The sequence below is a fragment of the Muscardinus avellanarius genome (genome assembly GCF_963383645.1).
Source record: "Muscardinus avellanarius genome assembly, chromosome: 2".
NCBI lineage: Eukaryota > Metazoa > Chordata > Mammalia > Rodentia > Gliridae > Muscardinus > Muscardinus avellanarius.
The window spans coordinates 187,104,189-187,127,550 of record NC_137787.1 but is presented as its reverse complement, the minus strand read 5'-3'; the positions used below and the strand labels follow the sequence as shown (position 1 = coordinate 187,127,550).

Below are 23,362 nucleotides of genomic sequence, written 5' to 3'. Positions count from 1 at the left end.
TGTGGTCCGGGCCTCTGGCCCCAACCCTGGGCGGGTGGGCAGGCGCTGGCGGGGCACCCCTAGCTAACCCCCTTTCCACCTGGAAGGACCCTGTGGTCCGGGCCTCTGGCCCTGACCCTGGGTGGGTGGGCAGGCGCTGGCGGGACACCCCTAGGCGACCCTCTTTCCACCCGGAAGGACCCTGTGGTCCGGGCCTCTGTCCCCAACCCTGGGCGGGTGGGCAGGTGCTGGCGGGGCACCTTTTGGTGACCCCTTTTTCACCTGGAAGGACCCTGTGGTCCGGGCCTCTGGTCCTGACCCTGGGTGGGTGGGCAGGCGCTGGCGGGGCACCCCTAGGCGACCCTCTCCCCACCCGGAAAAACCCTGTGGTCTGGCCCTGACCCTGGGCGGGTGGGCAGGCGCTGGTGGGGCACCCTTAGGTGATCTCCTTTCCACCCGGAAGGACCCTGTAGAAAAGAAAAAGAAAAAGAAAAAGAAAAAAGGAAAATATCGGAGAGGGGTCAAGGAGGCCGTGGCAGATGCCAGGATACTGGAGATGCAGACAAAACTTATCCAAATGAACTGGAATTATTGGAAAATTCCCCGCTAAGGAGGACTGCTTCTTCTCTACATTGTTAAGAATCTTGGACATCACCTGTAAGGAGAGAGACTTTAGCGGAGACCAAGGAGAAAGGCGGTGCTGAAAGCGGTCTCCGCGTTGGCGGTGGAGACTTGTATTCAGGAGAAGCAGAAATCGGAGCCTACCAACCTTACTTATTTTTTTTTTTTTTTGAGAAATTACACCAAAGGTCGAATGCTATCGTCGCGCATGCTTAGGAACACTGGACAACATTCAGAGTGGAAAAAGAGCTTGGGAAAGATTTGAAATGGTGGAGGCAGTGACAATGGCAGTGGCCAGTACTCAAGGGAGGCAGAGATCTGATGCATTACACCTGGAACCTTTGAAGTAATGACCCCAGAGGCAGAATGCTACCACCACGCACCCTCGAGAACGTGGGACAAATGGTTGGGCGAAGAGGGTGCTCAGATTAGAGCCTGCCGAGGGATGAGGCTGGCGACGGACATAACAAAGCTGGGATTGGAGCCTGTTGTGAGGCAAGGCCGGTGCTGGAGCCTCCGAGGCCGGGATCGGAGACTGCCAAGGGGTTAGGCCAGTGACGGGCCCAGCGAGGCCAGGATCGGAGGCTGCCATGAGGCAAGGCTGGTACTGGGGCCTCCGAGACCGGGATCGGAGCCTGCCGAGTAGTTAGGCCGGTGCCGGGGCCAATGGCCAGCATCGGAGCCAGCTGTGAGGCAAGGCCTCTACTCAGGCCTCCGAGGCCAGGATCAGAGCCTGCCGAGGTGTTAGGCCGGTGCCGGGGCCAACAACCGGCATCAGAGCCAGCCGTGAGGCAAGGCCGGTGCTGGGGCTTCTGAGGCTGGGATCGGAGCCTGCCGAGGGGTTAGGCCGGTGCTGGGGCCAGCGAGGCCAGGATCGGAGCCTGCTGTGAGGCAAGGCCGGTGCTGGGGCCTCCGAGGCCAGGATCGGAGCCTGCTGAGGGGTCAGGCCGGTGCCATGGCCAGTGTGGCCGGGATCGGAGTCTGCCATGAGGCAAGGCCGCTATTGAGGCCTCCGAGGCCGGGATCAGAGCCTGCCGAGGGGTTAGACCGGTGCTGGAGCTAGCGAGGCCGGCATCGGAGCCCGCCGTGAGACAAGGCTGGTGCTGGGGCCTCTGAGGCCAGGATCGGAGCCTGCCAAGGGGTTAGGCCGGTGCCGGGACCAGCGGCCTGCATTGGAGCCTGCTGCGAGGCAAGGCCAGTGCCAGGGCCTCCAAGGCCGGGATTGGAGTCTGCTGAGGGGTTAGGCTGGTGCCAGGGCCAGCGGCCGGCATCGGAGCCTTCCGTGAGGCAAGGCCGCTATTGAGGCCTCCGAGACCGGGATCAAAGCCTGCCGAGGGGTTAGGCCAGTGCAGGGGCCAGCGGCTGGCATCGGAGCCTTCCATGAAGCAAGGCCGCTACTGAGGCCTCGGAGGCCTGGATCGGAGCCTGCCGAGGGGTTAGGCCAGTGCAGGGGCCAGCGGCTAGCATCGGAGCCTGCTGTGAGGAAGGCCGGTGCTGGGGCCTCCGAGGCTGGGAACGGAGCCAGCTGAGGGGTTAGGCCAGTGTCGGGGCCAGCGAGACCAGAATCGGGGCTTCCCATGAGGCAAGGCCACTGCTTGAGCCAGCAAGGTCTGGATCAGTCCACCGGGTAGCCAGGCCACAAATAGGGCCGTCAAGAGTGGGATCGGTATTTGCAACGCGGCATGCACAGAGAAATATCACAGAAAATTAAACCAGATGCTTCCCCTAATCAGCAATAACTAGGAGGAACAGGGCAACAGGAAGTGGTCGAGCAATAGAAAGGGCCCTATAGTGAAGCAATTAAGGTGACCAATCAGAGGGTATGGAATAGGGGAGGATGGAGCCTCTTTAAAAAGCAGGAGGTATATAAACATATGTATCAAAGTTAATCACCAAACAAGCATGGGATGTAGGGAGGGGGAGGGAATGGGATGGGGACTGGATGAGGGCTAATTGGATGATGTGTGCTTGTATATCCTCTCAAGTCTTGTATTCCAATGTGATGTATGATTACAATGCACCAATAAAAATAAATTAAAAAAAGAATGAGATAATTCAATGTGGAACTAAAATTTGCAGATGAGCAAAACCTCTCATAGTACTTCATTACCGAACTGTGTTTAACCCAAATCTGACTGGACTAAGAAAGTCTGAACTGAAGTAGGCGACTGTATTGAGCCAGCACAGAAAACATTCACACAGACAGGTTTAAGTTTTTGTGCATATACAAATTAGCCCTGACCTTTTGAGACCGTGTTTCAAAATAAAAAATAAAATAGGGCTGCGGATATAGCTCAGAGGTAGAATGCTCCTGTTTTTAATTCCCAGAACCACACACACAAAGATGCAGAAGAAAATATCCTTAATAATCAGGAAAACACAAACTATGATATAAAAAAGATAATCCAGAAAAGTTAGTGATATTTTAATAAAATAAGCCATGAGAAACATGGTTTTGTGGTGTATTTATGGTATCAAACCTTGACATAAAAATGTATCACTTAAATATAACATTTTTTTGTGGTACTGGGGATGGAACCCAGGGGCATTCTACCTCCGAGCTGCACCCCCAGCCTGATATTTTATTCTTTATTTTGAAACAGGGTCTCACTGAGTTGCAAAGGGCCTCACTAAGTAGCTAAGGCTGTCTGTGAACCATGATCCTCCTATCTCAGTCTCCTGAATGCTGAGATTACAAGTGTGTACCACCACGCCTGGCTGTAATTCATGAGGGTATTATTGGCACGTGGTGGCAGTTTCAAAGATGTTAGCTTTTATTCTCTTTCTTTTCACAAGTTAGTATTTCCTATTTGTGCATTAACCACACCAAAGGCAGAACTAGCAAATCAATTACCTGAAGATTCCTAAATTCACCTAAAAGAAGCAATGCCCACTTAGCCAGTTATTTCAATAATTTGCTTTTTAAAAAATATGTATGACTTTTGAAATCTGAAAGGAAATTACTGGCCTGGTGGCGCAAGTTTGTAATTCCAGTACTTGAGAGGCTGAGACAGAATACAGGTTCATGGCCAGTCTCAGCTACTTAGTGAGTTCCTCTGCAACTTAGTGAGAACCTGTTTCAAAATAAAATTTAAAAAATAGGACTGGGGGTGTAGCTTGGAGGTAGAATGCCCCTGGGTTAATTCCCTAGTTCAATAGAAAAAAGAAAAAAAAAGATCCAACATATTGTTATTTCTGATTTGGTATTTCTGGGGTTTTCCCAATCCAAAGAAATACACCTAGGGAAACTATCAAAAATAACAATCTATAGTTAAACAAGAACTACAAACCAACCAACTATCAATGCCGACGCACTCCTCCGCAACCAAGAGTGCCCACACCTGGGCACAGATGCCACGCTTCTAAAGCATTTATTTTAAACTGTGTATCGCGCAATTTCTTTATGACATTTGTTCTGGTGGAGCTTGTTAAAGCAGAACAAATGTATAAGGCCCAGGGCTAGCCACTGGCAAATACAATTTTGGATGAACAACAATCTGTCTGGGCAAGCTTTGAAGTTTCTGGTCTCACGTATCACCACCTTCTCCTTCCCACTCACACCTGTGGTCCACTTTTCCTGCCCTTGACTTCAATTTTGGTGTGTGTGTGGAGGGGCAGGTGCTGGGGACTGAACCCAGGGACAGTCTACTTCCCAGGTACACCCCCATCCTACTATATTTTGAAAGAGGGTCTCACTAAGTTCTTGAGGTTGACTTTGAACTTGTGATCCTCCAGTCTCAGCCTCCCAAGTACTGGGACTGCAGGTGTGTACCACCATGCCTGGCTTCGACATCAACTTTATGAAACATAGCAGATGAAGTTAATCATTTTATTTTATTTTGCAGTTCTGGGGATGTAAGCCAGGGGCATTCGACCCCAAGCTACACCTGCTGCCCTATTTTTTCTTCTTAATTTGAAACAGGGTCTCGTTAAGTTGCGGAGGGCCTCACTAAGTAGCTGAGGCTGTCCACAAACCGTGATCCTCCGGTGTCAGCCTCCCGAATGCTGGGGTTACAAGCGTGTAACACCACGCCCAGCAAAGTTTATCATTTTATTTTTATTTTTTGGAGGTACTGGGGTTCCTGGAAGCCCTTCTACCTCCGGGCTACACTCCCAGACCTATTTTGTATTTTTATTTGGAAACAGGGTCTCTTAAGCCAGCACGGCTGGCTTCGAACCTGCGCGATCCTCCTGTCTCCGCCTCCCAAGCGCGGGGATTACAAGCGTGCGCCACCACGCCCGGCAGAGTTTATCATTTTAAATTCTATGCCTTGTGCTATGTAGAGGCAAGATACTATCCAACGTGAAGGAAGTAATTAATTGCATCTTTTGTCCACGTGGCACTTATATTGGAACGATGTCATCGAATATGCTTTCAAAAGCCATGTAGGAAATTCATGTCTCTTAATTTCAGGCATTTGCATAATCTCCTGCAAGCTGGAATATATAGACCAAAAAAACAAAAACAAACAAACTTACTTTTGTTCCACATAGTAAGGATCAAAGAATTCTGATGTGATTTTGTTTGCATACAGGGAACAGCTGGTCATCGAGCACAGCCCTAAAAAGCGTCAGAGGGAAGCGCGGGGTTAGTGTTAGTTTATTAACGTCACGGAGCGTCATTACATCACCGAGCGCCTTGATGGGAAGAAAGTGGCTATTTACCTGACAGTATGAATACAATCCCAGCCAAACAAGCCATTTTAGCTTTGGCTTTATCTGAACCTCCGACTTTGGTACACTTCATCCCAAAGAGGGCAAAGATGGAGCCAAAGAAGCCCAGGCTGACAGCAGCAATCATAAGTCCTCTACACGCCTGGATATAACCTGCAATAGAGTAGGTCACGTATGTTAACATCAACACGTGGCTGTCCAGGGAAAAGTCCCCATTTTCCATTGTCATTCTGGGTGACCGTTCTGTGGTCCAGGAACAGAACCATCATGGTGAAACGCGAAGGCAGACAAGCAAGAAAAGAAGGCGAGTTCGGCTACAGAGCGTCCATCCCATGTCACACACCTGAACATGCGGGTTATGCACGATGCTCTGGCTAGATCAGTGATGAGGACCCTGAGACTCACAGAGGTTTCTGGCAAGAGGTGAGCTGTTAAGTGGCAGAAATGGATCCATCCCAGGTTGGACTATACAATCATGCAACACCGCCTTTCACTGGGAGAGACATTACCTGCCCCCATCAGAACTCTAACTAGCTGGACACGGTGGTACGTGCCTATTAACCCAGTTTGTGGGAGGCTGAGACAGGAGGGTTGCAGGTTTGAGGCCATCCTTGGCAACTTAGCAAGACCTCGTTTCAAAATAAAAAACAATAAGAGCCGAAGGTAGAACGCCCCTGGCTTCAATCCCTAGTACTCAAAACAAAATACAATTCTCTAACTCTGTTGCGTGGTAATCTTTTAAATAGATTTATTGGTTTTGACAGTATAGCATTATAAAGTTAATAATTAGGCAGTAGCCGGACGTGGTGGCACACACTTGTAATCTCAGCATTCGGGAGGCAGAGACCAGAGGATCGCAGTTCGTGGACAGCCTCCGCTACTTAGCGAGGCCCTCTGCAACTCAGTAGACCCTGTTTCAAAAACCAAAAAGACTAAGCCAGGCATGGTGGTGCACGCTTGTAATCCCAGCACTCGGGAGGCTGAGACAGGAAGATCGCACAGGTTCGAAGCCAGCCTCAGCTACTTAGTGAGGCTCTCAGCAACTTAGTGAGACCCTGTTTCCAAATAAAATATTAAAAAAATAGGTCTGGGAGTGTAGCCTGCGGGGTAGAAAGCCCCTGGGTTCCATCTCTAGTACCCTCCCACACATATAAATAAATAAATAAATAAATAAATAAATAAATAGACTAAAAAAATAGCTCAGAGGTAGAATGCCCCTGGGTTCCATCCCCAGTACCGAAAAAAAAATTAAATCAACTCTTTTTATACAAACAGATGCCTTTAAGGAATCCTAAAATGTGTTCTGTTAATTGCCTGGATCACTCTCCTGCCCCATTTGTTTTCTTAGTCGCATGTTTTTATAGCTAGAGTGATGGGAAACTCCAGCATGGCTCTGGGCCAGGCACTAACACATTTTAAATTAATAGGGCTTAACCTAATAAACCTTTGCCACATTTGTCATTTTCAATTCAGTCTAAAACAATGCCGCAGTTCAACCTGAAATCATGAGAGTGGCACAGAGCAGGTGTAAGTAAATATTTGTTAAGCGAAAGAACGCACACATCGGGTTTCCATTGGGAATTAAACTTTCTCATTGGAAAAAACTCTTAAATGCCAAGATATAGACAGTCACTTCTTATTAGTATTCAGGCAAAGCTAACTGTAAATAAGAATACCAAAGGCCACAATAATCATAAATTCGGGGAGTAAATGTTAGTGACCTCCAGTCCTATGTTTCTTTGGAAAAGAATAACATTTAAAATTGGAATCCTGGCTCTAGGATCCACTTTGAAGAGCCAATGGGGGCCGCTCATTTAACAGGAACATGCCATAGACCCCAGAAATTCAGACCACAATGATAATGACCTCCTATTTTACAGCATGAATGACTTCCACACAGAAAAAAATTTCGCTGAGGCTATCAAAAACGGCCAAAGAAACTTCTTTTTAGCAAAACAGGATACTGGAGGCTCTTTTTTGATAGTAATAACCGTGCTACAGGGTATCTGGGTCTCTGCTACCAAATACTGAATCAACTCTATTTTAAACTTTGACCCACAAGTCTCCGGGCCAGGGCCTGGCAGCTGGCAGCAGCAGGACAGAGGAGGCCTGTCAGTCCCTGGTGAGATTAAGGAGTCTGCAGGGATAGCCCAAAGAGGCCCATCGTCTACCACAGAAGCTACTGGCACAGTGCTGTTTTGGTGTTGTTTATTACTACTACTACTATTACTATAATAATAATTATTATTATTATTACAGGCCTGCGTATGGAACCCAGGGGCATTCGACTTCCAAACTACACCCCCAGCCCTATTGTTTATTCTTTTTTTTTGAAACAAGGTCTCACTAAATTGCGGAGGGCCTCACTAAGTCGCCAAGGCTTCTCCAGGAACTGCGATTCTCTGGTCTCAGCCTCCCAAATGCTGGGATTACAAGTGTGCACCACCATGCCCAGCTTGTTTCGTTATTTTTATGAAATTCATTTTATTTATTTTTTGCGGTCCTGAGGATTGAATTCAGGGGCATTTTACATCTGAGCTATATCCCGAGCCCTATTTTTTTTTTAATTTTTATTTTGAAACAGGGTCGCACTCAGTTGCAGAGGGCCTCACTAAGTAGCTGAGGCTGGTCATGAATCCAGATCCTCCTGTCTCAGCCTCCCAAGTACTGGGATTACAAGTGTGTGCCACCACACCCAGCCTGAAACTCATTTTAATCTATGGTTTTGAGGTGTTTTTGCTAACTCTAAACACAATCATTAAACAAATAAAAAATGAAGAGGATACATACATACCCCACGGCAGTCCTTCTGGACTGATGTGGGATATATTCCTAGATCCCCAGGGGATGACTGAAACTGTGCCCTGTGTCTATGCATACATGATAATGTTCAATGTAAAAGTTAGATATAGTAAGAGATTACCAATAACTAATAAGATTCAGTGAAACATTTACTGTAATAAAATTATTTAAGATGTCTGAGTTGTTTATTTTAGAAATTTTCTATTTAATATTTTTGCATCATGGTTGAGCTTGGGTAACTGAAACCAAGAAAAGTGAGACCATGGATGTGTGTGTGTGTGTGTGTGTGTGTGTGTGTGTGTGTGTGGTATGTGCGCGCATGTGTGTGTCTAGAAACACATTCCTAGAAAACTTTATCATGCACCACAATCTGCATTTACTTTAGTTATTTTACAGGCATATATATATATATGGTATTTTTTTTCCCAGTACTGAGGATGGAAGCCTGGGGAATTCTACCTCTGAACTACACTCCCAGGCCTATTTTTTGTTCTTTATTTTTGAAACAAGGTCTCACTGAGTTGCAAAGAACCTCACTAAGTAGCTGAGGCTGTCCACGAACTGCAATCCTCCTGTCTCAGGTCTAATTTATTGACACCCAAATGCTGGGATTACAAGTGTGCGCCACCACGCCTGGCTTTTACAGGCCTTTTTAAAGGCAGAGGGTCTGGAATTTACCAAAGGTGATGTTCTACAGTCTGGTCACTTAGAACAGGGAATGTATTTCCCCAAACGGTAAACAGTGGTTAGAATCCCAGGCCAACCCAGTCAACCCTTAATATGACAGGAAAATCACAGCAGTCTACACTTCACAGGACCACTGTCCGGACCATTTTTCCCGAGTCTCTCGTGCTGAATTCTCCCATCTCAAACCTGCTCTGGTTCCCTGGCACAAGCACTGGGGAAGAGAGAGACCAAGTGGGATCTGACTGGGTTCACTTCTTCCTCTGCGCTGGCCAGAGCCCTGGCATAGGAGTCAAGGCACCTCTCTCAGGCACAGGAAGAGTGGCAGTAATTTGCTAACTTTCTGCGTGCACCAAAGAAGGTCCCTCACAAGGGCCACTGTTGGCCAGATTTTATAAAATGGGGCGCCAAGAGCAGGCTATAAAGTCCCTTTCCAGCTGCAAATGGGGTCAGGTTGTTGGTAAGCCTGAGGTTTGTAAACTAGGGACGATCAAGCCTTAAAACACCCATAGACTCAGGCCCTGAGTAACTCCCAACAAACTCTCAGAGTTTATCTTTTGCAAGGCAGACCTCTACAACCTAACTTTTTAACAGTTCCTGAGGGCAAGACTTCTAAGTAACTCCATCAAGTGAAATGGCAGTAAAAACCCAGGCAAGGAGGCCATTATTGTTGACAGGTCTAATTTACTGACACCGTTAATAGCTAATTAACACATTAAAGTGCTGAGGCATGAACATATTTACTTAGGAGTTTTCTTAAGTATAATTTATAGTTAGTTCTCCTGGGAGAAATGGCAAGCATTTCCACTAGAAAAAAAAAAAATAGGTGGCATATACTACAAACGGCCCGGCTGCAGATGATCCCAGCTGGAGTTTAGCTGGCGTTTGGAAACGCGATGTGAGTTCGCCATCATCAGAAATGACTAGCTCATTCCACCGTGGATTTCTCAAATAGGAACCTAATATTAATGGATTCTGTTGAAGGAGACCTTCAAGGTGGCCCTTAAAAGCAAAGTGTTTTCCAAAAGACGTGCCCCTTATTTTCAACTGCAAAGCAGCCAAAATAAAAACATGCAGCTGGGCGTGGTGGCGCCTGCTTGTAATCCCAGTACTTGGGGGGCTGAAAACAGAAAGATCGCAGGTTCGTGACCAGCCTCAGCTACTTAGTGAGGTCCTTGCAACTTAGTGAGATCCTGTTTCAAAATAAAGAATAAAAAAAAAAGTAGGGTTTGGGGTGTAGCTTGGAGGTAGAATGTCCCTGGTTTCAATTTTCAGTACTGCAAAAATAAATAAATAAATAAATAAATAATATAAAAATATGCAAGTCGATGGAGATAATTCCCCAGCAGCACCTTAGTTGCTGGATATAAGGTGGGGAGGGGAATGCACTTTTCCTATTCTAGTAGCTTTGTGTACTACAAGTCCTTTGAAAAGAGAGTGGATGGGGGAAGGCTAGAACTTGGAACTTGAGGTTCGGTACTTCTGTCTACCTGCGGTGTGCCCTTGACTACATTATGCGTCTCTCGGAGCCTCAGTTTTCTTGTCTGTGACGCAGGGTCAGCAGCACTCCCTTCATAGAATGACTACTAGGAACCAAGCGGTGGATGTGTAGAAGAATCTCCTCAGAGCATCCCTTCCGTAACACTAAGATTGAGTCTAAGCAGCAACGGAGGTTGGATCCTTAGTGGAGCAGAACCTTCCACCTAGACATTCAGGCGGCTAAGGTTCATTTTCCTTAAAGGGAAAATTGGAGCAGTAATGATACCTCCTAAGGATTAGAAATCAGACTTTTGACCCCATGCAGGAAATTAAAATAATATGCCATCTTCTGTGTCCAAGAGAAGAGTGAGAGTCATGAACCTTCTCTCTTCCTTCTGGACTTCTCTCTCCAATCCAGAGCTCATGCCTGGCTTAAGGGGAAGGCTGGGCTGCTCAGGCCTGTGGCCACCATGGCCCACAGTAGGGTGGCTCTCTCCTGCCCCTTCAAAGGCACCGCCTGGATCAGCCTATGGTGGAATCACCTGCCCAGGAACATAAGGCAGAGAACAGAAAAGCAGAGGGGCCCCGCTCTGCAAGTTCGCAGGTAGTGAAGTCAATTCCCCTGCATGTGAAAATGTAGCTGTCCAACTTAATTCTTCTGCAAGAGACAGAAAAGAGTGTGCTTATCCTCTTGAGCCACCATCATCAAGAAAAAGCAAAATCATAAAGAAAGGGACTGATAAATGTGATTATGTTACAAGTTTGAAAGTTCTGTATGAGAAAAGAGATCATACATTTAAAAGATGAGCCACCGGGCATGGTGGCGCACGCTTGTAATCCTGGCACCTGGGAGGCTGAAACAGGAGGATCGCAGGTTCAAATCCAGCCTCAGCTACTTAGTGAGGGTCTCAGCAACCTAGTGAGACCCTGTTTCCAAATAAGAAATAAAATCGGGCTGGGGTATTGTTTGGAGGTAGAATTCTCTGAGTTCAATGATCAGAACCAAAAAAATTTTTTAAAAAGAAAAAAAGATGATCAGTGGTCTGAGATGGTAACATACAGAAGTATTCTAGGATTGGCGAATCATTTAAACCAAGGAGAAACCATAAACCATAAAACCAAGGGCGTGAGATATGAACAAACCATTAACAAAAGAGAAAAAATACGTGGGAAATAAATACATAAGATGGCTGAAATCACAGGGAACCAAGGAACCTGCAATTAAAATGATAACAGGATCAGAGCCGTCACCACGACACTGGGTGCGAAGCCGGGGGCAAGAATGGAGAGAAGCAGGTCTTGTCACTCTGGGTTGGTGGAGTGCAATTTGACAGTGTGAACCGGACATCAAAATGTGTGTTCTATGGCTCTGGAGACACCCGTGCTCGGTGGGAGAGTCTACAGAAATCCACGCGTGCACAGGGAAGTGAATATAAAAAGAACCTCAGTAAAGTTGGCACGGGCCCAATGTCCACAGGTAATGGTTAAGCCAGTTGACCAGACTGATGAATACTACGTAACAGTTAAAAAGCCATTCCTATCTATACCGACTTGGAAAGATATGCAATACATTTTTAAATATTGCAGAATATATCAGTTGTGCCTTTATGTGTGAATGTGGTACCGGAGATTGAACTCAAGGAAAGGCTACCTCTGTGCTACACCCCCAGCCCAATTTTGGTTTTTATTTTGAAACAGGTTTCACAAAGTCGCAGAGGACCTCTAAATTACTGAGGCTGCCCAAGAACAGGCAATCCTCTTGTCTCTCCTCCTAAGTACTGGGATTACAGGCATGCACCACCATGCCCAGCTTCACTTACGGCTTTTAAAAGTCATTTTCTAAACGGGGCGTGGTGGTGCACACTTGTAATCCAGAGCTTGGGAGGCTAAAACGCACAGGTTTGAAGCCAGCCTCAGCTATTTAGGCTCTCAGCAACTTAGTAAGACCCTGTTTCCAAATAAAGTATATAAAAAAATAGGTCTGGGAGTATAGCTCAGAGGTAGTAAAGCCCTAGGTTCCACCCCCAGTACCACAAAAATAAATAATAAATAAATAAATAAATAAAGTCATTTTCTGGTGGTGCACCACTGCAATCTCAGCACTTCGGAGACTGAGACAGAAAGGTCACAGGTTCAAGCCCAGCTACCGAAACTTAGTGAGGCCCTCAGCAACTTAGTAAAACCCCTTTTCAAACTAAAAACGTAAAATAGGACTGGGAGTATAGCTCAAAGGTAGAACACCCCTGGTTTCCATTCCCAGTAAAACACACACACACACACACACACACACACACACACACACACACACACACACACACAGTCATGTTCTGCTCTCATGAGCATACAGGAAAGCCATTTTGCAAGTCAGGTGGCATATGAATGTCCCTCCTCTCTGCTCCAATCCCACCGAACTCCAACTTGATGACAGAGGGCTGTGCCCTCCTCTCTTCTTGCTACCCCACCTGCCCCCCAACCAGGGCATCACTTCCACTCACGTAGACACATGCGAGAAAACCCTACTATTCTGCACCCAGCCATCTTCAAGGACATTTGCCTTTGTGCCCAGCAGCCCCATACACGGAAGCGGACCTATCTGGCCTACTATCTCAGACAACAATAGAATTACAAACACAAGAAAGCTCCTAGGACAGTAACTGTCAGTCCCATGTTCCTGAATGTAAACCACAGAAACAAGAGGCTGCCTGTTCATCTGTCTGGATGTGTTCTGCAGAGCACAGGAAATTCAACAGCAATGCTAGGGAATAAACAGTGTTCCGGCTACTCATTTTACGCAACAGGACACAGACCCGGCGCCACCCTTCTAAAGCCAGACACGTACATATTCCCTTATACCGCGTTCCATCAAATACTGGGTTGAGCAAGAGTTTGCTTTTCGTGGCAAGCACTGTCTTGGGGGGGATCAAATCTTCTTTTATTTACGCAGCTATGCAAATAAAAGCTGCAAAAGCGGTAATAAAGAAAAGGAAAACACCTCAAACCCAGAAATAACACAAATGACTCTTAAGTTTCTGCCAGGATCAATCTAGTCACTTGGCTGTAAAAATCCTGGAGGTAAAGCGGCTAGAATTTTGTCCAGGACATCGATTATTCTCTGGAAACTCCAGAGAGCCGGTGTTCAATGTGACAATCTGTGGGTACAACGCAAAGCAGCACACAGCAGCAGGGTGAACCCGGCGGGAGACCTGGGAGCGAGCACGCGCGGCAGCTCAAGCCCCAGGCTCCAACTCTTGCGACCAGCATAACCTACTCTCTGCGGAGGCTTCCTCGGCCACAGACAAGGGCTGTCAATTTTCCTAAAACTTGGAGGACGTGGTAAAGCCCACGCAGAGAAGTCTATAGATGCGTTATTACGGGAAACAACACTACAATATGGTTCTTTTCTTTTTTCTTTTCCTCTGCAGCGCTTACTTTTAAAACAACTAACGAAATGCCCCAGAGAAGTCCTGGGCAAACATTCCTTGCTTCCAGAAATACCACTTTAATCAGAACCTAGCTTTTTGGGGGATGGAGGAGAGAGAGAGAGAAGCCCTTATAGGGTGAACTCCGTGCCTTGACGGTCCCCAGAGAAGCGGGCGGTCTTGTCCTCGTCTCTGGACCGCAAAGCCCCGCCACCCAGATGCCTGGGAATCGCCCGACCCGACTCCGGCCTGTGCTCTGTCCGGCTCCCGGGGTCCCCGGCGCCCCGGCGGGACACCTGTCCAGGTAGGGCGGACACCGCGCACCCTCCCGGCTCCCTCAGACCCTGGGGGCCGGAGTCCGGCCCGGGGTCCCTCTGGGGGTCTGGGGGCCGGGGCGAGGGGATGCAGACCGTCCAAGGCGAGCATGGAGGGGAAGTCCTTGCAGTTGGAGACGCCCGTGGAGTCGGTCACGCACGTCTTCCAGAGGTTGGCCCAGTAGGTGGCGGTGGTGATGACTGTGCCGTCGATGGTGGACACCTTCCAGTAGTCGGTGGGCAGCGTGGAGGACACCAGCACCCAGCCGGAGATGGAGACCATGAAGGCGATGATCTCCGAGGCTGTGCTCGCCATGCCGCCGGCTGCAGCCGCGCTGGTGCTCGCTCTCCCACTGGGAGTCGCGACCCCCGCCGCTCGGCCCCGCGGCTCCGCCTCCCGCCTCCAGACCCCGCCCCGAGGGGACAGACCACGCCCCTGCAGGCCCGGCCACGCCCCGAGATGCCCAACCACGCCCCCGAGACAGCCCGGCCACGCCCCATAGAAGGCGGCCACGCCCCCTGACCGTGCCGGCCACGCCCCCGCGGAGACCCCGCCATCCGACGCCAGGGGGCGCCCGCGACCCGCTCGCCCTTCGCTCTGGCCATCGCTGCCAGGTTCTGTCCACCCCGCTGCCCGCCGCACGCGGTTGGGGGGAAGCACCCCTGCGCGCCCCCGCGCCGGGACCCCCGACTCTCCCGCCGTGGGGCCGCGGGCAATGGCTCTCTTGTAGGACTCGCATGGGGACGGACTGGCAGGAGATGTGGATGCGCCCCGCCTCCCCCCCGCCTCAGCCCACCTGACCCGTGGGAAGCGCGGCTTAAAACTAGAGCAGAACGTGCCTGCTGCGTGCCCTGAAAAGGACACGCTAAGGGAGCGCAGCCTCGGTTTGCTGAATTCGAAAAGGTCTGCGTGCCACCCAGTTTGGTTTGTCTGGGAGCGATCACGGTGCCGGTTCTGGGCCTGAAACTGGCTCTGCCCTCCAAACCTGCAGTTCTTTGGAGCCCGGTGGTTTGCGGAAAGTCACTGTCAAGAGGTGTGCGCGCGACACGGGCCTAAATTCGAGGTAGCAGCGGATGGGTAGGACGGGCTCTGGTTAGCCTTGGTTATAATTTTTTTTTTGGGGGGGGGGACTAGGGGTCGAACCCAGGGACATTCTGCCTCCGAGCCGTTTCTTAATTTAATTTTGAAACAAGGTCTTGCTAAATTGCTGAGAGTGGTCTCGACCCTGAGATACTCCCGGTTTAGCCTCCCAAGTACTGTAACTACGGTCGTGCGCCCCCTGCCAGGCTTTGGTTACAGTCCTGATCTTGAATATCGCAGCTAGTGCTGGCCCCGCACATGAGATGCCCACTTAAGTCAGTTCCCGCAGCGCCCTGCAGCGCCCAGGTGCGCCGGGCCCCAGCCCCAGGCAGTTCTAGGAAGTTGTTTTGTTACCGTGGAGAGATTTTGCTCTGTATCTGGTTGATTTTTTTTTTTTTTCTAGCCGCCTCCAACCTTGTCATGTCATTGAAAAATAAACTCATTCATTCCTTCATTCCTTCACCACCGTCTCAAAGCAGACGTGAAGATCAGGGTGTACTTCCAGCCCCTGAGGTCACAGATCTGGGCATAAACGAGGGAACAAAGACACTGGCCTTATTATGGGGCTATTATTTGTCCACTTGAAGTTCTTGCAGTTCTTGGTATGACCTTTTAAGATTCACAGCTTGCCAAAAGTAACCAAAGGTCTAAAACCTATAAATTAGCCCGCTTCAAAAAAGCTAGTTCCTAATGCTCGGTTTCACAATCTTCATGCAGGGATGCTTGGTTCATTATGAAGAATTTCTTAACTGCCATTTTTGCCTTTTTCTAAAAATCAAATGGTTACAGAATGAAATGAAAGATGAGTAGGAGACCATGGCGAAGAGAGAGCTGGGCGATCGAATCGGCAAAACTTTGGTTTGGAGACCATGGGGAGCGCACCATACCCAGCGTGATCACCCCTCCCGTCTGTTTCTAGAATAACTTTCAGCCCTGGCTGAACATTTCAAAGCCCAGCGCTTAGCACATGGCAAGGCTTCTGATCAGGCTGTCTTGCTCTGACAGCTTTAGAAAGCCTTTCTTGATCCTGAGCCCAAATCTGTCCCTTTTAAAGTCTGACCCACATGTGGTTGTCGGCGCTGGAAGGCGACGCCAAGTCAGACCTGTTCTTGTGGCCGCTGTGGCTGCGGGGCAGAGGTAAGTGGTGCGTCTGTGTGTGTCCGACCTGGCTGCGGGGATGGGGACGAGGGAGAGCCTGGTTTACAGGCTCAGTTACCCCGCGGTTCTGCTCTGGCTCCCAGCTGGTCCTGATGCGACACTTTGGGATTTACGAATGGATCAAACTTAAAAGCGGCGTTTGGGAAGCGCTTTCCTGATCTTTTCCTATCTCTTCCCTTCCATTGACATTGGTCACTTTTGAGTAGTGGCTGCAAAGTGTTTTCTGGTGCTTTTTATTTTTGTTTGTTTGTTTTTTGCAGTACAAGGGATGAAACTCAGAGGCATTCTATCTCCGAGCTACACCCCCAGCCCTATATTTTATTCTTTATTTTGAAACAGGTCCTCACTGAGTTGCAAAGGGCCTCACTAAGTAGCTGAGGCTGTCAGCAATCTTCCTGTCTCAGCCTCCCGAATGCTGGGATTACATGCAATGCTGGAATTACAAGCCCAGCTCCTGTTTTTGTTTTTTGTTTTTGTTTGTTTTTTGCATAGTTTTCTATAAATTGCTATTACCATCTGTTTTCTCCTCCACCATATTTCCACTTTTATTTCCATGCCACATTTCTTTCTGAACCATCTGTCTATGTCTGATCTGGACTGCTATTTGGAAAACACACACACACACACACACACACACACACACACACACACACACACACATTAGGCGGCACATTCTCTTTAGAGTTGCCTAAAATTAAATGTTGCACAAAGTTTGTACTTTATTTTTTGGCCTCGTCTGATTGTGTGTTTGCTGTGTCTTGCTCATGGTAGGTATTCACTAAATTTGTTAATGATTTCTTGTTTTTACTAGATGGAACCCTGACTTACTTCTGACCAAAAAAAAAAAAAAAAAGTGTAATGTTGTGACCTTTAGGACTCAGCACTTCCTAACTTATCAACTGGTTGGTTATAAATCCCACTATTTGGATCCAAAGACACATTGTTTGAAAGAAAAAACTTTGATAAGTAATACAGTGTATTGCACCAGTCCCCCAAATTTAGTGTTTACTATAGTTCTACCCACTTTCCAAAAAGTTTTATTTATTTATTTATTTATTTATTTATTTATTTTTGGTGGTACTGGGGTTCCTGGAAGCCCTTCTACCTCCGGGCTACACTCCCAGACCTATTTTTACATTTTTATTTGGAAACAGGGTCTCCTAAGCCAGCGTGGCTGGCTTCGAACCTGCGCGATCCTCCTGTCTCTGCCTCCCAAGCGCGGGGATTACAAGCGTGTGCCACCACGCCCGGCCAAAAAGTTTTATTTTTAAAAAATCTAAATGCACCATTGCAACATAGCTTCCAGAGGAAACACATTTGGAATCCCAACTTGGAACTCCAAGAAAGAATCTCCCCCCATCACCAGGCCAGTGAAGCCAAAGTCCCGGCAGCCCCGGTAACAGAATTTTCCGAGTTTCCAACGCAGAGCCAAGCTGAGAACTACGGCTCTGAGCGCCTGAGGTTTATATATACGGGCATAAACACTTAACTTAGCATAATTGATGGTGCGCATCGTGGAGAGAAAGAATATTAATCTTTTTGTTGAAAACTTTAAAAATACTCAATTACTGTGGGGATCATAACACACAATTTCAATTTAAAAGGGGTTGGAAATAGCCCGGCGTGGTGGCGCACGCTTGTAATCCCTGCGCTTGGGAGGCGGAGACAGGAGGATCGCGCAGGTTCGAAGCCAGCCATGCTGACTTAAGAGACCCTGTTTCCAAATAAAAATATAAAATAGGTCTGGGATTGTAGCCCGGAAGTAGAAGGGCTTCCAGGAACCCCAGTACCACTAAAAAAAAAGGGGGGGGGGTTGGAAATACCACAAGTGATCCATAAATTAAGACCTGATGGCAGTGCTATGAGTTCCTTTGCCAGCGAAGACAGGCTAAGGTCGTCATGCCCGTGGACTTGATGAATTTTTCTTTTCCTTTTATCCTTTGTCTTCTCTATGAAGTTGGACAATGCTAAATTCTTTTCTTTTTCTTCTCTAGAATGTAATACATATTTACTGTAAAAAAAATCTATTTTACAGCTCGCAACTGTCTAACCAAAGAATGAAAAACGTTCACTTGAAATTTTAACATCTAAAGAATATTATGTAATGAATCATTTATTTTAGGATGTCTTTTATCTTAAGCTATTTAAACCAATTTGGTCAGAAGGATCTTGAAGTCATTATAGAACATCATATACTCCAACAGATGAGAGTGCTCAGAAAATGAAAACGGGCCAATAGAGAAGATTTTTAAAAAGAAGTAACGGATAAAGGGCTTGTGTCCCTTTGAGGTTCTACTGTCCCAAATAACCTTTGCAGTTAATCTGCAAATCAATTTACAGAGAACACATTTCTTTCTTTCTTCTTTCTTTTTTTGCAGGTCTGGGGATGAAACCCAGGGGCATTCGACCTCCGAGCTATACCCTGTGCCCTATTTTTTATTCTGTATTTTGAAACCGGGTCTCACTGAGTTGCAGAGGGCCTCACTATGTAGCCGAGGCTGTCCGCGAACCGCGATCCTCCGGTCTCAGCCTCCCGATGCTGGGATCACAAGCGTGCCCACCACACCCACCTCAGAGAATCCTTTCAACTGATGAATGCTTCCTTATTTTCCTTAGGATTCAGCTCACTGAAATTTTTATATAACCCTTTATAAGACACCATTCTTCATTAAAATATAAAAATGAATCTATTGAGAAAGTGGCTTTCTCTAAATTCATCAGTCACATTTTAACAATAACTTGGTTTGTAAAAAGTTGTCGACTTTTTCCCACCATGAAGACTACAAGTTGATCTGTAAATTAACAAAATTTTACCCGAGGATACACGGTTCCCTGAAATATATCATCCTTTCCACTTTTGAGACCTTAGCATTTGGAAGTTTTATTTTTCTGTATTAATATGGCTATTATGAAGAAGCAGAGGCTATCCCCCCCCCCCCAAAGAGTTGTTCAGTAGGAATGGGAACCAGTTGAGCTGACTGGACAGGAGATTTGCAGAAATTCTTTACTTGAGATTCAGTTCACCTGCCAAACAACACAGGTGTGCCTTTCAACAGCTCAAGGATTTTCTAAGCATCAAATTTGGTTTCAGTATACCTCAGCTCCTTCCTAGATTCCAGGGAGGTGGCGTGCTGCTAATCAGGCGGGGAGAAACTGAGGTCCTGATAAATATGGTATTAACTTAAAAAGAAGAAAAAAAAAACTTCTCAGGAGCCAAATAATGTTACACCGCATTCAAGAAGACATCAATGCCAACGCGAAGGCATTAAAATAGTGTATCTGTTCTTTTTCCTTCCCTTTGCCCTAACACTCTTAGTTTATCTTAATGCTTGACATGAATTCTATGATATCTCTAATCTACTTATCCTGAGAGCTAAGAGGTTGGGCCAATGCTAAAACCCTTTTCTTTTTCTTCCCTAGAATGTACTGTGTATATTAACTGGAAAAAGGTCTGTGTATTTATTGCATATGTACTGTGAAAAGTGGGTTTATTTTAGAGCCCACAAGTGCCTGACCAAAGAATGAAAAATGTGAACTATGCCGTGTTGCAATGGCGCACTGAGCTTATGGGTCTTTTTAAAGTACAGTGGGGGGTGCGTGTGTATCACGCTCAGCTCCGAACTGCACTATGGTGCGAGACCACAATGTACCCATAAAAGTACATTTGAAAAAGCACAGTGGGTACGCCCTTGGTGGGGGGCTGGGGAGAACTGAGGCGGCACCCCAGGATTGCTTCAAGGCTGGAGATCTGGTAGCCCCTTGGGGGGAAGCTGGGGGATTACAGTGTGGAATGAATTTGAGGGGGGGATAGCTCCAGGGAATGGGATCTGCCTCCCACTCCCAGGCTGGGGCCAAGAACCAAAGTTCTGCGGCAATGGCCTGGCTGTGTCCATGTTCCTTGACTTTCTTTGAGCTTAAAAGCTTGAGGACTCTGGGTCTAGTCCGTCTTTAGTTGTCTATATCTAAGGTTTTGACAATCTAGGGTTGGAGCCTTAGGCAAGATCCAGGGCAGCTCGCTCCCTGTGGTCAGGGGATGTAGGGGTGCCCTAATTTTGCTTAGACTCAGAGTGGTTTTTTGTTTGTTTGTTTTGTTTGTCTTTTGGGACTGGGAATGAACCCAGGCTGGTGTACTTGCCAGGCAAGCGCTTTGCCACTGAGCTACATCCCAGCCCAAGACTCAGAGTGGTTTTTGATATCCAGGTATGTGTGCCATGGGGTACCCAGGCTAGGGGAGAGCGTGGGCTCAACCCAAGATGGCCTCCAGCCAGTTCTGCTGGGGTACCGCTTCCTCACAACCTCCGAGCGGCTCGGCCCTGGTGTCCCTTTCGTTGGTTTCTCTTGTTTTTAGAGCTCTGTCTGGAGGCAGGAGGGTTTGGCTTGGTTACCAGTGAGGGTCTTCCTACCTGTCGGCCCCTTATGGAGTTCAATCTCCCTGCAGTGACCTCACAGCTCCAAGCCCACCTTGGAGTTAGACCCACCTGTTGCCCGCGCTTGTTTCTGGCAGTTTCTGCTAGATTCCAGAAGGAGGCCAATGTTGGACCTAGAAATGGTTGCCTGAGGCCTGTCTCTTGGGAGAGAAATTCATCTTTCTGGAGGAAGTATCCTTCTTGCTAGAGAGAGAGGAAAAGCTATTCCTAGTCCATGCCCTGTTTGCTTAACAAATAAAAGCAACTAGGTATGGAAACAAAAAGTACAAGAGTTAGAAATATATTATACATTAAACTTTTGGGGCCAGAATGATAGGAGTATTTAGGGAAAAAAGACTTGCATCGCTGTTTGTATAGAAGTGTGTGTATGCACACACACACACACACACACACACACACACTCCTTTTTTTTCTCTTCAAATTTTAAATTTATAGATAGTTGGCTGATGTTGTCATTTGTCAACCTTCAAGGCTGTACTTCATTAGAATGCTTCCATGGGCCCATTCCACGTCCGTGCCACCCATCTGGGGCTTGTTTTTCATGCATTCATTTGAAACACACTCACTCCCAATTTGGAGGTAACTAAGGCTCCTCTAGCTTCCTCTTGAGTCCCTGGATGGATAAGGCTTGGGCCCTGGAAGCTCATAAATGTCTTGCTGAAAACCCTTCCAGCCTGGAATGACTCTCACTCTGGGGTGCTGGAAACTTGCCGGACCTGAAGATGAATTGGGCGAGTTTGGCTGATCAATAAAAACTCGCTGGGTACTAATTCAACCTACTCACCCAGGTTGGAACAGTAAGTAAACCTTTATGTTTCAGGCAAACGATTTTATTTCTCTGAGTTATATCTCCTCGTTGGTATACTGAAGGAGTTATTTTGTATAGCCTCCAAGACCATTTCCAACTGTAAAAGTTCCTGAGTCTCTGATCCCCAATCAACCCAATCATTCAAGGACAAAATCAACAAGGAGAGAAGGGAGGCAAGAGATGTCCTTGCAGCTTCTATCTTTTCTTTTTTTGTGGTGCTGAGGATTGAAACCAGGAGCGTTCCACCTCTGAGCTACACCCCCTGCCCTTTTTATTTCTTACTTTGAAACAAGGTCTTACTAAGTTGCTGAGGGTCTCACTAAGTTGCTGAAGCTGGCCTTGAACCTGCAATCTTCCTGTCTCAGCCTCCCAAGTGCTAGGACCATGAGTGTGCACCACCACGCCTGGCTTGTGCTTTATTTTCTACATGCTTTCTGTTCCCCTTCTTTGCTATTTTTAAAAGGGATTCATCTATAGATGCGGAAAGGGAGCTGCATGGAGAAAATAGTTTAAAATCTGCAGATACAGTCTCATTTTTCCCCTTTGAAAATTAGAAATGTGTGAGACAGCGTGGAGGTTGAGTGCACTTATGAGACAGTAATATAGCTGGGCAGAGGGCAGGCCACGGATGTGAGAGAGAATTCTAGCTGTGTGCGGGCTCGGGCAGGCCACCTAATCTTGCTCTGCTTCACTTCTTCAACTGTAAAACAGGAATTAAAAATAGCTTCTTGGGGGGCTGAGACAGGAGGATCAGGGTTCGAGGACAGCCTCAGCTCCTACTGAGTGAGGCCCTTTGCAACTCAGTGAGACCCTGCTTCAAAACAGAGATAAAAAACAGGGCTGGAAGCCAGGGCGTGGTGGCGCACGCTTGTAATCCCCCGCGCTTGGGAGGTGGAGACAGGAGGATCGCTCAGGTTCGAAGCCAGCTGCGCTGGCTTAAGAGACCCTGTTTCCAAATTTAAAAAGTATAAAAATAGGTCTGGGAGTGTAGCCTGGAGGTAGAAGGGCTTCCAGGAACCCCAGAGTCACCAAACAAACAAACAAACAAAAAACAACTCCTCCCCCCCCCCCAAAAAAAAAACAACCCAGGGCCGGTGGTGGTGTAGCTCGAGGTAGAATGCCTTTGGGTTCCCTCCCCAGTACTGAAAAAAAAAAAATCTTTTAAAGCTATTGGGAGGATTAGAGACAGTGTGGATAAAGGTTTGTAATGTGATCGATGCTCAATAAACAGTGGATGTTAGGTGCTTTTTCTGGATGTCTTGAAAGCTGTGAAATGACACTTTGCCTGACAAGGGCATTGATCAGCGTGGTGTCAAATCTCCGGCATTAGGTGAACATGGATTCACTCAACTGGCCCAATTTATCTCATTCAGGCCCTGCAGACCTCAGAGGCAGAAGGTTGGCGCCAAGGGCGAGAGGGGAGGAAGAGAAACCAGGAAGGAGAGCAGGGATTAGTGGGGGAAGCAGGTGGGAGGGGCCAGGCAGGAGGGAGAGAGCACTGAGGTTAACAGGGGTGAGCAACCACAGGACAGAGAAGGGGGAGCAGAAGTGCCAGGAGAAAAAAGGGGCAAGGAGGGAAGACAAAGGCGACAGAGGGAGGAAGCCAGGGTGGGCGGAGGGCCGGGAGATGCGGACAGTTAACTCTGCAGCCCTCACTTGTCCATATTTTTTGGTCTAAAGGGGCAGGGGAGTAGCACGTCCTAAGGCCTGGTACCAAACGGAGAGCCATCACCTCCCCCTGCCCCTCCCTGGAGCTGAACAAAGCTCACTCCATTCTATTCAGGAGTCCCATCCAGATTTACCATGGCTCACTTTATTGGGAAAAATCACCTGAAATTTAAAATTAATTATTTTGGAGTAAAAAATGCATGGTCTTACCAAAACATACCTATAAGGAAGTTATTAATCGTGACTTT

The 23,362-nt window shown here is 47.5% G+C and overlaps 1 protein-coding gene across 4 annotated transcripts in view; it reads right to left on the bottom strand.

Annotated features, from left to right (window-relative positions):
• Positions 1–23,362, bottom strand: part of CLDN10 (claudin 10) — a gene marked incomplete at both ends in the record, with an annotated part of 124,887 nt that overhangs the window by 16,404 nt on the left and 85,121 nt on the right. For 2 of the 4 annotated variants that reach the window (XM_080689570.1, XM_080689572.1), the window contains 3 exons: positions 5,080–5,161; positions 5,266–5,427; positions 14,069–14,288. In XM_080689570.1, the coding sequence (XP_080545696.1) occupies positions 5,080–5,161; positions 5,266–5,427; positions 14,069–14,288 (464 nt within the window). Of the gene's footprint in view, positions 1–5,079; positions 5,162–5,265; positions 5,428–14,068; positions 14,289–23,362 lie in introns of those variants that run through there. The other 2 variants (XM_080689571.1, XM_080689573.1) reach the window with 1 other exon arrangement.